General features: G+C 44.6%; 1 protein-coding gene across 1 annotated transcript in view; it reads left to right on the plus strand.

The window, feature by feature from the left end:
* Positions 1-1,171: 1,171 nt before the first annotated feature.
* Positions 1,172-13,949, plus strand: part of LOC104497421 (elongator complex protein 3) — a gene marked incomplete at its 5' end in the record, with an annotated part of 35,505 nt that continues 22,727 nt past the window's right edge. Inside the window, 3 exons of the mRNA XM_010140670.1 lie at positions 1,172-1,365; positions 7,138-7,228; positions 10,111-10,176. Of these exons, the coding sequence (XP_010138972.1) occupies positions 1,172-1,365; positions 7,138-7,228; positions 10,111-10,176 (351 nt within the window). The remainder of the gene's footprint in view (positions 1,366-7,137; positions 7,229-10,110; positions 10,177-13,949) is intronic.

Below are 13,949 nucleotides of genomic sequence, written 5' to 3' on the forward strand. Positions count from 1 at the left end.
ATTTTGGTGCGCTTAAGCTAGCAGCAAACCATTTGCTGCTTTTTATTGAGTCAAAGTGTGGTTTGTCGAAGCACAGGGAGCCAACAGAGCCGCTTAGAGCTGCCTAGGTCAGGAGGTCCTGCTCCCAGCAGGAGCTAATGATGCTTTATTCCAACATTGGGGCTTGCTGGAGCACTACAGGGGCTGGTTATAATACGCAGCAGCTGTAGGAAACGTAGCAAAATGTCTGAGTGGGTCTGAGCCACCTGAATGTGTTGAAGCAGTTCAGCAGAGTGTTGGTGAGGACCAAAGTGAGCGCGGCAACTGCTGGGACAGCAAGAGCCTGTCATTAACTCAGCTTAACAAACCTGCATGGTTTTTTGCTGTCAGAATACCCTGGTGGAGAGGGTTCAAGTGGTGGGTTTCAAGTGTGTAGCAGTCTAATCCAGTATGAGATCTGCACCCTAGATGCTGTTATAATGAGGCCGTGTTGTCGCTGAAGTCAGTTTAATGGTTGGTTGGTTCAGGGTGCCTTGCCTGGCTTTTGATTTGCTGTAAGTGATACTATTTTTAATTGTCATTACTGAAATTAAATCTGCAAAAAACCCAATTGTTGTATAGTGTGAGCTGGCGCTGCTCAATTTGCAGTTCTGTGCTGGGATTTAGTCACAGGAGTTACCAGGAGATACAGTTTGTCCTCCCGTTCTCCAGGGTTGTTCAGAACATCGTTGTAGAACAAATCTGTTTTTCTCCATTGCTATTCAAATGATGTGTCCCAGACACATTGATTAATCTCAAAATATGTTCCACTGAGATTGAAGATAAGTACACTCATTTCTATTATTCTGATTCTGAGCAGAGCCTGTTACGATAAATGATGCTGTTTCTATTAAATTCATGCCAAAAGGTAGCAGTAACGTACCAATTCGACTCATCACGTGGATTGTTTTTTTACTTTAGCAGCCTCCTCTTTAAATCTAGAACATACTCTATTTCAAAAAATGGTGTAAACTGATAAATACTGGCAATATATACTCAATATATATACTCAATATAAGCCAGTAATTCTTAACCCATACTTAAAACTGTCTTTTTCAAAATCTGTATTTAAATTCGTTTTGGTGGGGCACCGAAGCCCCAGGAAACGTCGTTTGTTTTGCCCTGACTTGTGTTTCTTGTTCCACTTTTGCAGGAGTTTTTTGAGAATCCTGCTTTTCGCCCAGACGGCATGAAGCTCTACCCGACACTGGTGATCCGCGGCACTGGTCTGTACGAGCTGTGGAAGACTGGGAGATACAAGAGCTACCCTCCCAGCACTCTAGTGGATCTGGTGGCCAGAATCTTGGCCCTCGTGCCACCATGGACCCGCGTGTACCGTGTTCAGAGGTAATTTTCTGTGGTGGGCCTTGTATATTGATTTTGTATATTTTTGTATATTGCACTTGGAGGGATTCTTATTTTAATTATAGCAAGATCTGACTCAGCCTTTTAGTATTTTTTCAGCCTGAATCATTGATGCACTAAAGATTTTTAAACCTGCTTCCTGTCTGTGCAGAACGGGAAAGGCCAAAGAGAACGCGAAGCTGTTTCAGTTGAGCTGCCGGTCTTACGCACCCACAAGCTTTCAGGAGGCCCTGCTCTTGCTGCCGGTCGGACAAGAGCCCGGGATGCGGCACACGCAGCGCTTTAATGATTCTGACGAATAATTGCCTCTTGGCTGTGGGCGAAGTTTCCTATATTTATTGCAGAAGCTGCGGGGTGTGTCATTTTTCTTGGCTGTGGAGATTTCCTCTCTTTTCCCGTGGGCGTTGCAGGGTTTTCATAACCGTCGTTTCCAGCGCTCACCTCCCAGGATGATAGATCGAACTTCCATTCCACTGTATTTCCAGCATGGGGTCTTTCTTGGGTTGTTTTTGTTCTGTTATCTCCTAAACCTCCCTGATAACAGGAAGGGAGGCTGTAGCATATTTACCTATTTTTGCATGTGCAGACAATCCTCAGTTAGCTTCCAGCTGCACAAGCTGGAAACAGTGCCAACGCCTCGCTCTCCAAGAGCACACGGAACAAGAAAGCCTCGTCAGTTAGACCTCACCTGCCTGGACTTCTCTAAGGCATTTGCTTTTGTGCCCCATCAGAAATGTGTTGAGACGGGGATAAGCAGAGAAACGTGAAGGAAAAAAAGTGCCTGAAGGCAGGAGACCATGGGTCACTGTGACAGAGAAAATACGGGCGTAGGGCTTTCTCAAACTGCCATTTAAAAACTAATCTTGCTCAATATTGTCTTTATTTACAATGACACAAAATAATAAAGGACTGAGAAAACCTTGCACAGCTGGGAAGCGTTGAAAGAGAGCGAGAGGGTGTGCAAGCAGGATCTGGTGGCAGTGAGGCTGGAGCCATAGAGATGGGAGGAGATGGCGGTTCAGGGTAGTTTGAGGTCAAACTTGGACAGAATTTTGCTGCAAACTGTGAGATCACAAAGGGAAGACAGCAGAGGATGAGTTCTTCTTGGTCTTGGTCTGTAATACGGATAAGCCACTGGTGGGTGCAGCTGTGTAAATAACTTTCAGGATATTTTTTCAGAATAACTCTTCTTAGAGATGAAAGTATTAATGCAGCCAGACAAGGCTGTGGTAAGACCTTGTCTGGAATAATCCCTGTCTTCCCGAAAATGAGCTGTGGAAATATGTGCAGGGGAGCATCAGTCTTCTGTTTGATGGCTAGATGTGGGCCTTAATGATCTCTGCAAAGCTATGAGAGAAGGAAAATAACCTTTTAATAAACAGCAACTCTGATTTGGGCAGAAAACAAGAAAATAAGAAGTAGCATTGCATGAAGTGAGGCAGGAAGCTGGGTATTTTTGGTGGGGGTTGAGACTCGGGAGTAACTTTCCAAAGTAACCAAAGAGGAAGAGAAGCTAAACGTGAGTATGGTGAGGCTTGATAAGGCCTATGAATGCGATGGTGATGCAGCAGGCTAGTAACTGAGACGTGGTTTCAGCGACCAGGAGGTGCTTTCTTCAGATCTTTGCTACTGTGAGAAACCGTTGGCTGTAGCTGAACTCTGAGAAGGATGAGGTACTGATGAAGGCAGCAAGACATGGCTTAGGTGGAATTTCTCCTTCTTGTTCTCCCAAGCTTTTCACATCTCTCATAGGAGTGTTACTGAAGGCAAAGCTCCTCCCTTTTTTCCCGGTACAGCTCCTTTTCCCTCATCGATTCCACTGCAGACACAGTGGCCCGTTTGTTCATGATGCTATTGCTACAGCAAACAGGTTTCTTCTTGGAGGACAGCATGATCTAGCAGCCTTGCAGGTCCTCTGAGGAGCAGAGGCCTGAAAAAGGTGTTGCTTGGTGTGCTGATATGCCTGAGCTTGACTGATTTCTCCTGCCAACAGCAGCAGCCTCCATCCAGCTGTCATCTGGCTCTCAGTTATTATGTTCCGGTGGAATAGCTGTTTTCTTACAGACTGGCTTGTGTTATCAGAAACTCCGTCGTGGTGATTACAGATTTTTACACCTCCAGTGCAAAGTCCAAAAGCTATTACTTTGATCTAAATTACTTTCGGGGCTATTGTGTGACTCCGTCACAAAATAATGAACAAAAACAGATTTCTAAGAACCTTCTTGGCCTGTTCCCAACACTGCTTCTCTGAAGACAGCAAGTTTTCCCCTGTTCTGCGTTGCTGCCCCAGGCCCTTTCCATCTCCCTCCAGCCTGCTGCCACCCTTCACAACTTACATTCCAGGCTCTACTTCCCAATCCTTCCAGCTTTAGCTTGTGCCCAGTTATCCCGAGCTCTCTGTGTGCTGACCGAGCACTTGATAAATGCGTTCGGGTTTTCTGGCAAACGCCGCCAGAAAAAGACTGAGTTAACTCTGCCCTTCCTTACTAGCATGACTGTTTGGGATCTCCGCTCCCCAGTACCAGGTTTTCAGGAACCATAAGGGACTCGATGTTTTCGTAGTCCATCACATGCTCAAAATAATCAGTTTAATGAGTCAGGTGAGCCTGGGGGAGGTGTCACTTACAAAACACTATAGAAGTCTTTGTGCTTCAGGAAACCAGGTTAAATAGGTTTTTAAAAAATGAAGTGCTGTTGCTAATGCCTGGTTGAAGGAGAATATGTCTTTTGGGGTGTTTTGTGACAGTCAGAGATGCTTAATGCTGTATTTTTCCTGAATGTTTGTGAACCTCATTATCACCCAACTGCTTTGTAGCATGTGAGAAGGTGTGAAATGACAGAAGTAGTGCCACACACCTCGAGACTTTTTCATTCATGGATCTCAGCGGTTTATATGAAGCTATTTTCACTGTACTGATGAGGAGAGGTCAGTATGGAGAAATAAAATATCTTACTCAACCAAAATCATGGAAGAGCCGAGAGCTGACTCAAGGTCTTTAGACTTTCACTGGGAGCTTCAATCAGCTGCTTCACAAGTGTCTGAAGTGATGCAAAATGTTTGAAAAACGGAAGATAAAATAGGCCGTGTTGAAGCTTCTGGAGAATTGTACATTAGCTTTAATAAGGCCAGGATTTAATCCGCCATATCCCTGGATTTGTTTAGCATTTTAACAAGTCCTAAAACCCCTGGTACAATGCTGTCTTGTAGCTCTTCAGAACAGGCAGTTAGTGTGTACAATCATGATGCACCCAGAGTACTTACTGAAATACTCTGCCCTAATCTAGTGGGAATGGAAAACCTATTTCTTGGTTTCTCTTCCTTAAAAGGCTTATTTTTCATATTCATATTTTAATTTAACTGGCTCCCTTGTAGGCAGATGAGAGAGGCTCGAGTTCCTGTATGTTGTAATCTAGCTTTTATTTGCAGCACTTCATTTGCTATTTCATAGCTGACTCTGGATTTAACTAGAGACCCGGTACTGCAAGATGTCAGGGCGTTTTATCTGTGTCCCTGATGGGGAAAAACATACAGCCTGACTTTCTGGAGTTGTTCCATTATTGGAAGAAAGGCGTTTAGTTAGATTATCACTGTAGATCTAACATACCCTGATGAAAACGCCTTTCCCCTCTAGTGTATCCTTTAGTCACAGTGTGAAGTGCTCATTTCCTCTAATTGAAGCTCTTTAAAGTATGTTGTGTTGGCTCTGCGGTGTCTTATTTACTCAAAGAAATCCACTGAACAAATGAACTGGTTGGCTAATTGTATTTTGCCTCAACTTTTCGGTGTGTGAGTGGCGAGGGATTTTTCACAGACCCTTTGGCTTCATAGAAGAAAGAGCAAGGAAAACAGGGGAGCCAAGTAAAACACGAGACCTCTGTTAGGCTGGAGAAAGTTGTACCGAAATGGGAGGAGGATCCTGGAGTCCTGAAGCCCTTGTCTTCATTCTTAATGGTAAAGGAAAACTCCCTTCTCTTGCCCTCCTTGACAGCATTTCAGACTTCTTCAAGGCTGAAGCAGCACAAAGATCAGGTCTTCAGGACCCTTGAAGACCCTTATCTTTTAGACAGCTGCTGCCAAAAATAGGAGTTGTTAATGGAGGCTGTGATGTGAATGCAAGTCCTGGAGGAACTGAATAGCTCAATGAATACATTTTACAGAGGTCATCAGACAGCTGCTAGATGGTGATGACTTTCAATCACTACTGAACCAGCATGGATTAAGCTAATTACATTACCAATTCCCCAAACCATCCCATCCGCTGTATGGGTTTTTGTGATAGCCTGTTCTTTACTCTGTCGAATGCTTGCGGAGATAAAGAAAAGGGAGCAATGCTCACCAAGGAATGTGTGAGCCCTGTTTTGAGACCAACCTGTTGTACAATTTGCAGAGTATCTTCTCTACTCACAGAATGGTTTAGGTTGGAGAAGATCTTTAAGCCTATTGAGTCCAACCGTTCCCCCAGCACTGCCAGGTCCCCACTAACCCCTGTCCCTTGGCACCACCTCCACACGGCTGGGAAACCCCTCCAGGGATGGGGACTTCACCACTGCCCTGGGCAGCCTAGGCCAGGCCTGGACAACCCTCTCTCTAAAGACATTTTTTCTAATATCCAACTTAAATCTCCCCTGACACAACTCAAGGCCATTTCCTCTCATGCTGTTGCTTGTCCCTGGGGAGAAGACACCAACCCCTCCCCTCGCTCCAACCTCCTGTCAGGGAGTTGTGGAGAGTGAGAAGGCCTCCCCTGAGCGTTGTTTTCTCCAGGTTGAAGTCCCCTAGTTCCCTCAGCTAGGTATAGCATAGTCCTTATTTCCCTGTAGAAGATCTCTGGGGGTTTGGGTTACACCATAGTGCACTTGGGTGGTGTGTTATCAGAGGTGCCAGGGTGGAGTTTGAGCATTTGAGATCACTCTGTAGCACAGCATTAAAAGAAGGTGAACATGGAGTGGGATGTGTCAGTAATCCATGTTTCTTTTTCAGCTTGATCTGGATGCATAAATCATCTTTCCCTGAGGGTGATATCCTCCTTTTGTAGTTTCTAGTGAGACAAATCACTGTGTAAGGCAGTGGAGAGACCAAAACTGGTCTTACCTTCAAATTCCATGTTAGTACCTTCTGTGGAGAGCTGAAGTTCTGCTATGTGCAGACTCATGATTTATGTTCGTATAGGAAAACCCTTGACCTTCTGGCTGGGTTTTGCTGCAAATCATTTGATAAACAGAACTTTTTCATTTTTAAGCAGATAGAGTCCCAGGGTAAAAATGTTGTAATTATAATGATTTTTCCCTGTTGGGCATTCAACTTGGAGACTGCAGAAAGACACCATCTAGTTCCCAATTGCTGATCTCCAGGGGCAGATACCATGAAGAACATCTGACATGATGAAGAACATCATCTAGGCAAGATACAGGCTTGGCTGGATGATCCTTTTTTTTTTTTTTTTCAGACTTCCAAGTGTAGAACTGAAAGTCAAATTATAACCTATTTCTCTGGATTGTAAAAACCTCCTTTTGTCTTCAGTCTTTTTACTAAAATAAAATCTGCCCCTTTTCCCCTTCATTTTTCTGCTGCTTTTAGTTGAGTTTTGCCTGTGTTATTTCTTGTTCAACCAAAGACTTGGAACACAGGTAATTCAGTTAAATTCTTTGGTCTGCTATTTGGGTTCTTGGCTTAGGTGGCTGTAATGGTGCTTTGGGGTGTATGGTCTGCTAGTGCAGCTCTTTGAGCTCTTTGTTTTTTCCTGTTCCGTGCAGAGATATCCCAATGCCACTGGTCAGCTCTGGAGTGGAGCACGGGAACTTGAGAGAGCTTGCCTTGGCCAGGATGAAGGATCTTGGGACACAGGTAAAATATTTGTCAGCTGGTGTTAAGGGAGAGCTGCTCGATGACCTTTCCCAAAGTAGCAGAGAGGAAAGTAATAGGAGCCAAGTTTACTGCTGAACTAAAACCATCTGCAAAGGTCTTTCAAAACCATGTTAATGACCAAAAAGCATCTTCATGATACTTCTGAGAGGCTGTTTCTGTTTGGTTAATTTTTAGTTCAGCACTTTCACCCCATTCCTGAAGGTACTTGTTAACTAGTTTGTGATACTCCATTTTCTAGCAGAATGAAACCCCTAAATCAGGGACAAGGCAGGAAGGTTTCCTTTTTATTTATGCTATTAGAAACGCTCCTTCCTTTCCTTTTCCCATGCATGCACTTACTTGACTGAACAATTGGAAGAAAAGCTCTTAGTCTGAGGCCAGAGGAATCTTGCAAGAGAGATTTGAGCACAAACAAATGAGACTTGATATTCTAAGGTCACGTAAAAATATGAGTGGGGGTGGCAAGGAGGAGGGGGAGGGAGGAACTGCGTTTTTATTTGAAGCCAGGAGGAGGTACATATACCCAGCTTGACTGTTCGTGGAAGGCCACTGCAGCGGTCGGCATTCACAGTGCCCTGCATGATCTGCTCTGACACCACTCGCTGTTTGAACCTCCTTCCAAAACCCCATTATCAGCCACAGTTTGCAGATTCTCCGGTAAGGTGATGCCCAAGTTTTTCCTTTCTCAGGATGTCCAGCTGCCTAGACAAAACATCCCACAAACCCCGTGCTCCTTGAGACCGTTCCAAAGGCCTTTAAGCTTTGGTGTCCTGGTGTTCTGCAGGGGCAGATCCTCACCATCACTGTTCCACGTGTCTGAGTTGTGATTTAGTGCTCCCTCTTTCTAGCTCACCTCTCCTTAGAAGTTTTAAGGCATTAGTTCTCTAGGCTACATTCAGCTCCTTACTGCCTTTGTCATCTCACTCAGATCTTGCAGTTGCAGTGCAAAAGATCAGGAAAAATGGCTCCAGACTGTCTGCCTTCCAGCTGGGCTTTCCATACCATGTAATCTCTCCTAAGCTGGTGGTCCGGACTTGCTCCTTAAATCATTCCTCCCAGTCTTTCTCCAGTAGCAAGCCAGGATTTGGCAGCAGCCAGCTTTGCCAGGCACAGAAGCTTCCATCTCTCCTGCTGACTTCTCACTTCAATGCCAGGCAGGGGAGACAACCTCCCTGATGCAGCTAAGCCATCTCAGTTGAGTTCTTTAGGGCTCCTGGTGAATTCTTCCCCAGGTGTGACACTAAAAGCACATCGTTTGATCTGAACCTGATCAAGACGAGCTGGAGAAGCAGTGATAGCTGATCCATGGCAGTCAGGGCTGAGCTGAACCATTAAAGGGCTTGTCAGGCTGGCAGCCATCGCTTTGAGAAGCAAATCCAGAAATATCTCTGCTGTGCAGATGATTATAGATTTTAATTTAGTGAAGCAGAAAAACTGCAGCTGGTGGAACAAGGAACCAAACAGCCTGCTGCAATATAGCTTGAAATGTAAGATACTGATGTGTTTTCCTTGTGTCATGGGAGAAAGCTATAAATATGCTTTGTCCTCTGGTCCATTAGCGTGGAAAGGGAGAAAGAAAGGCCAAGGCAAGGAAAGGACTTGTAGGAATCTTGTATATTTGCTGGCTCAGTAGCAAAGATCAGCCAGCTCACCAGCTCTGGCAGTTCCGTATCCATCTTTGGGGAACGGCCTGGCAAGGAGCATGTTTGAGGGGTGGGGATCAGTCATGACAATACTGCAACTTGTGTCTGTGGTTGCTGCAAAGAAATTGTTCTTGAGGACCAGATGCTGGGCCTCCACGATTGCCAGCCACTGAGCTCAAGTGGAGGTGTGCAGCTGGGATGCAGATTTTTAAAGCACCGTCCCAGGATACGTTGTCCTTCCTCACATCTGGGGTTCTTGATGAAGAGCAGGTATTTCTCTGCCTTTTACTGGGCTGCCTGTGTAGCTGGGAGATTGTAAAGCAGAGTAGAATTTGTCTACTCCGGAATCCTGATTTTCCTGTAGCTCACTCTAAAACAAACACAAACCTCCTCTTTTTTCTGCTCTTTGAGAGATTGTTGCTTTATGTTGATAATGGAATTTAAGCATTCAGGGCTTAAGATAGACAGGGCATGAGATAGAGCTGTGTTTGTTCTGGGTACTCTCAGTTTCTGTGTGAATTGGATTTTCACACATTCTTTCCCTGTCTAAAAGTCTGGCTTTTGGAAATACGTGGTCAGGTAGATGTCATTGCTGTTAGAGCAATTTTAGCCCATTGGTGGAGGTTATTTTCCTTCACTCTGAGCACAGCAGCGCTGGTGCAATGAAACCAGCCTTTGCAACTCAGCTGCTTTGGATAAGTTAACTGACAAAAGTTAAGCTGAGCACTGGGCTTCCCAGTATACCCTCCAAGATGTGCCAGAACGGGGTTGCTGAGCTTCAAAAACTGGCTATTTAAGGACCCTCTGGTGCCTCAGTGTAGATTTTGCCAATGTTAGGCTTTCCCAATGTAGGGTCAAAATGGATTAAGCCATTTGTTTCCTTTTCTCTGTTATTTTTTCATGTGTGTTGACTTTGCCTCCAGACCCTGCTGTCTGTGAATCGAAGGGTTCATCCCTCATAAGCCATAATGATTGCTTAGTGAATTGATTTTTGCCAGCACATCTTTCCATTTAGCACTAAGACCTCTTTCTGAGGTGGACTAGGGACAGATAGGTGAGCATTTCTGTTTTGAAGTCTACTCGTTTGAAATCCATCTGTGCAACTTCATGCAATTTCAATTTAGTTTTGAACCCAGTAGGTGGCCGGAAATCTCTGTGTTCCAGAGCTTAATGTTTTTCTCCTATGTAATTTTGTTTTTCGTCCCTTTCTTTTCCTAGTGTCGTGATGTAAGGACAAGAGAGGTTGGAATTCAAGAAATTCACCATAAAGTGAGACCATATCAGGTAAGATTTGTCTTTTCTTCTTTTTTCCTAGGAGCTTGTTTCAGATACAGTTTGTTATATGTGTTTGGTGTGGAAGAGTCAGGACCTATTTATTGTACATCCGGACCTGTGGTTTGCCTTTGTAGCTGGATCCCATTTTCCATTTATTTTCGCAGCAGCTTTAGATGTCTTTCATTTGAGCACGGTCACATGTTGAAATTTGTGGACCACCATGTTCAATAAACTGACTACAGCCAAATTTGGATTTAGAAAGTATCAACAACACCGTGTGTGCATGCTGAAGAGGAACAAATGTGTTGCGAGATGCGTTTACAGCCTTTGTTTGTGAATGTGCATGTTTATGTAGGCAAAGAGTATATATATAGATACACGTCTGCACCATGTACGTATATAAATGTGTGTGAGTAGATCCATTTAGCAGATGACACATAAGTTGTGCTTTTCCTTCCTAAAATAGTCCATGAAAAGATTGCTTTGCTTGTTATATAGAAAGGAAGATGTTCACTGCTGAACTTAAAGCATCCAGTTTAGGCAACTTATCCTCCAGTTAGGAAACTTATCCTTCCAGGTCGCTGCACGGAGGGGTCAGTCCTTCCAGAAGTGATCAGGAGGTACATGGCACCCAAGGAGATGAGCATTCTAAGATCACACAGGACTTGATCCATCTTACTAAACACATGTGCTGTGGCTGATAAATCACACCCTGGAAGTAGTCTCTTCCTGTTCCTTTGCTGATATCAGGAGGGACTGAAATGCATCTGGAGTTCATCCATCATATATTGCCTTTCCTTCCAAACAAGAATTGCCAAACAAGAATGCCAGGCAGCAGGTACTGCCACCCCCAGGTAGAGAGATGAATCAGAAAATGCTTAATTCCTCTCTCCTCCTCTGTGCAATGAACATGTACCCTGTGTAAACGGGAGTGACTAAATTGGGATTTGGTTTACTACGTGTCAGCACAGGGAGAGGATCCTGACAGAGACCCTCTGGCTTGTGCTTTGGAGACTCCACTGATTATGTAGACTTCAGAGAGGCTGTGAATTTGGTGCTGGAAGTAGAGTAGAATGAGTATTCTCTTGAGTTCAGCATCTGAAAGACGTTCTCACTTTGCAAATCAGAGATTACTAGGAGCTGTACGCTGTTTTTCTCCCGCCGTTACGTGAATTCAGATGGAGCCCAATGCTTCCCATCTTGCAGACCAGAAATGCAGTACAACTGGATACACCATATGTAAATGTAAAATACTCCCAAATATATTGTTTCTGTCAGATTTCTGCAAGAACGGAGGCCATACAGACCCGTGCAGCCTTTGTGCCCTGCTTCTGTTATCTGCGGGCATCTCACCAAATATCTTCCAAAGACGTCTGTTGTCAGTGGTGCTAATCTAATTTAAATTGTAAATTCCTGGAATAGTTAGCAAATAGTTTATCACAGGCTTTTCAAAGCACTGAGTTGAAAATTCCCTTTGTTGAACTCATCTGTCTGAGTGGCAGGAGGATGTCATTCCGTAGTCGCAGCAGAATTTCTCATGACAGCAAGCAGGAGAAGTATTCTGAGGATGGTGTAATTCTTCATGAGCTTTAGGCTAATGACAAGGTACGATGTTTTTCATGGCTTCATGAGTAAACAACACGTCCCGTTGATAAGAGAGGCTATCATGTCAGATCGAAAAGAAATGAATCACTGTAATTAGTTACAGTTTACACATCCTTCTGATAAGGATCAGTAGGCTGTATTATTTTTATAACGGGGATGGTGTGTCTACTTTTAAAAGTATTTGAGTTTTTTTCAGTTGGAAGCAGATCACTTGCCCGTAGCTGGTTATTCACAGAGCTGTCTCTACGCTGCCTTTTCCATTTGTGGCATTTCTCAGTAGCAGCAAAAGGTATTTGCTTGCTCTCGGAGTGGGTGAGGCTGCTCAGTGCTACGTAATAGTCTTAACAATGCTCTGGTGAATTGTTGCTGCGAAGGGATGTTGGATTGGCGGTTTTTGAAAGGCGAGGGGCGATGACAGCTCTGTTACGGATTAGAACCTACATTAGCGTTAAAGCAGAAAGTGTAAGACGTGGGAGCTGCTCTTGCTGCAAAGCAGCGGGGTTTGTGTCAGGATAATGGTCTCAATATAGAGCCTTAGTAGGAATAAGCAGATTTTTGAGCTGGGAGTAGCTGTTTTAGGTTGAGTGTGATCTGCAACTGGGTTTTCCCTTTGTTTGTCCAGGTGAGTTTAGAACAGAGTGGGATCTCATGCTGCAATGGCAATCCACCCTGAGGAGGGGAGTTCTTACCTGGACTCAGGATAAGGGACTGACTGGGGACTGCAGCATGCACCAGCCAGCTGAGGGGTGGTTCAAGGTAGCTTCTGCCACATTTGCACCAGAAGGAAAAGGCTCTGTAAGTCTCATGAGTCCGAGAAAACTCTTTGAGGGGATTTATGTATCCTCGGACTCTGTACCCAGGCAAGTGGGGACAACAAAATGCTTGGTCCAGCAGGGACTTTTCTGAGTGGATCAGTTTGTCTGGTACCTGCTTATGATGCTGAAAATGCACACACGGTGTAAAACCTCCTGGTGAAGGTTCCTGTGGTCTTGCTTGTCTCTGTCTACAAGTGGCTTTCAGACTGGACATGGGCGTAACATGGCTGGAGGACGTGCGATGGGGACGTTGTTCTCTGCTTGTTTTGTTTTGTCCTCAGGAGAAACCAGTTCAATTGCCATTTCAAACTCTTCGTAGATGAGTGTTTAATCGTATTTTCTGCTTCTTTCATAGCAGTAAACTTTAACCTAACAGCTTTTCTACATAAGAAACTAATTGCAGAATCTGGGCATTTTAAAAATCTTTTCCTTTTTTATTTCCTATACACTTCCATTTCACTAGTGGTGGATCAGCCTGTCTCAGCTGTCCTAGCACCCAAGCTGGAGTGGAGTTGTGCTCTTGAAGACCTTGGCACGTTGGCAGACATCTGCTTGGGTGCTCACCCCGTGAGCGGTGCGGCAGCATTGAGCTGAGCCTTGTTTCTGTAGTCAGTCAAGGATTTAACTGTGAGCTGCGTTCACCCAGGCTTCAGGGTGGAGTAGAGTAGGTGAGCGACAGAATCCTTTATGGCTTTTCTGTAAAGAAACCTTTAATTCATGGATTTCTGGGTGTTGGAGTGTTTGAATACTAAAGTCCTTCACTTTAGGGATCAATCCACTGGCACTTGCTGTTCACCTTGGAATTCCTGAGGTTAAAAGAGTCTCTCGGAATGATGGCAGGGTACCATTGCGATGGTGTGAGTTCAGTGTGCTTCTGAAGCAAATCCCCCGATGATTCCCCACTTGAGAAGCATCAGGAAGCACAGAAACCTGATACCTGTCAGAGTGACTCAGGAGGCACCTTCCAGGAGCGTGCCTGATGTACACAGGCTGGTGTGTTGCATAACGGAGTCTCATCTTGGGTCCTGGGACTGCTCCTTGATCATGGTAGGTCAGGACTGTCTGAAAAAGAAGGTTTTACTTCTTTCTGCTCTCTTATCTGCTCCTTAGAGCTTCTAAGTGCTCTGCAGAGGTAATTTCTGCTACCCAAGCATGGTCTTTATTGCGTTCTCCACAGTCAGCCAACTCACTTCATTTTTCCCTTCCACTTGTGATCTTCAGAGCTACCTTTGTCTAGATGGTAATCAGAAACTGGATTTGAGGCAAGTCATCTGTCATTACTGGTCAGTTCTCAGGGTACGTGTCTGGATGGTTTTGGTGTCTTCAGCACTATCTGAATGAGTACGAAAATGCTTCCTGCTG

The sequence above is a fragment of the Buceros rhinoceros genome, unplaced genomic scaffold, assembly GCF_000710305.1.
Source record: "Buceros rhinoceros silvestris isolate BGI_N320 unplaced genomic scaffold, ASM71030v1 scaffold13657, whole genome shotgun sequence".
NCBI classification, from domain to species: domain Eukaryota; kingdom Metazoa; phylum Chordata; class Aves; order Bucerotiformes; family Bucerotidae; genus Buceros; species Buceros rhinoceros.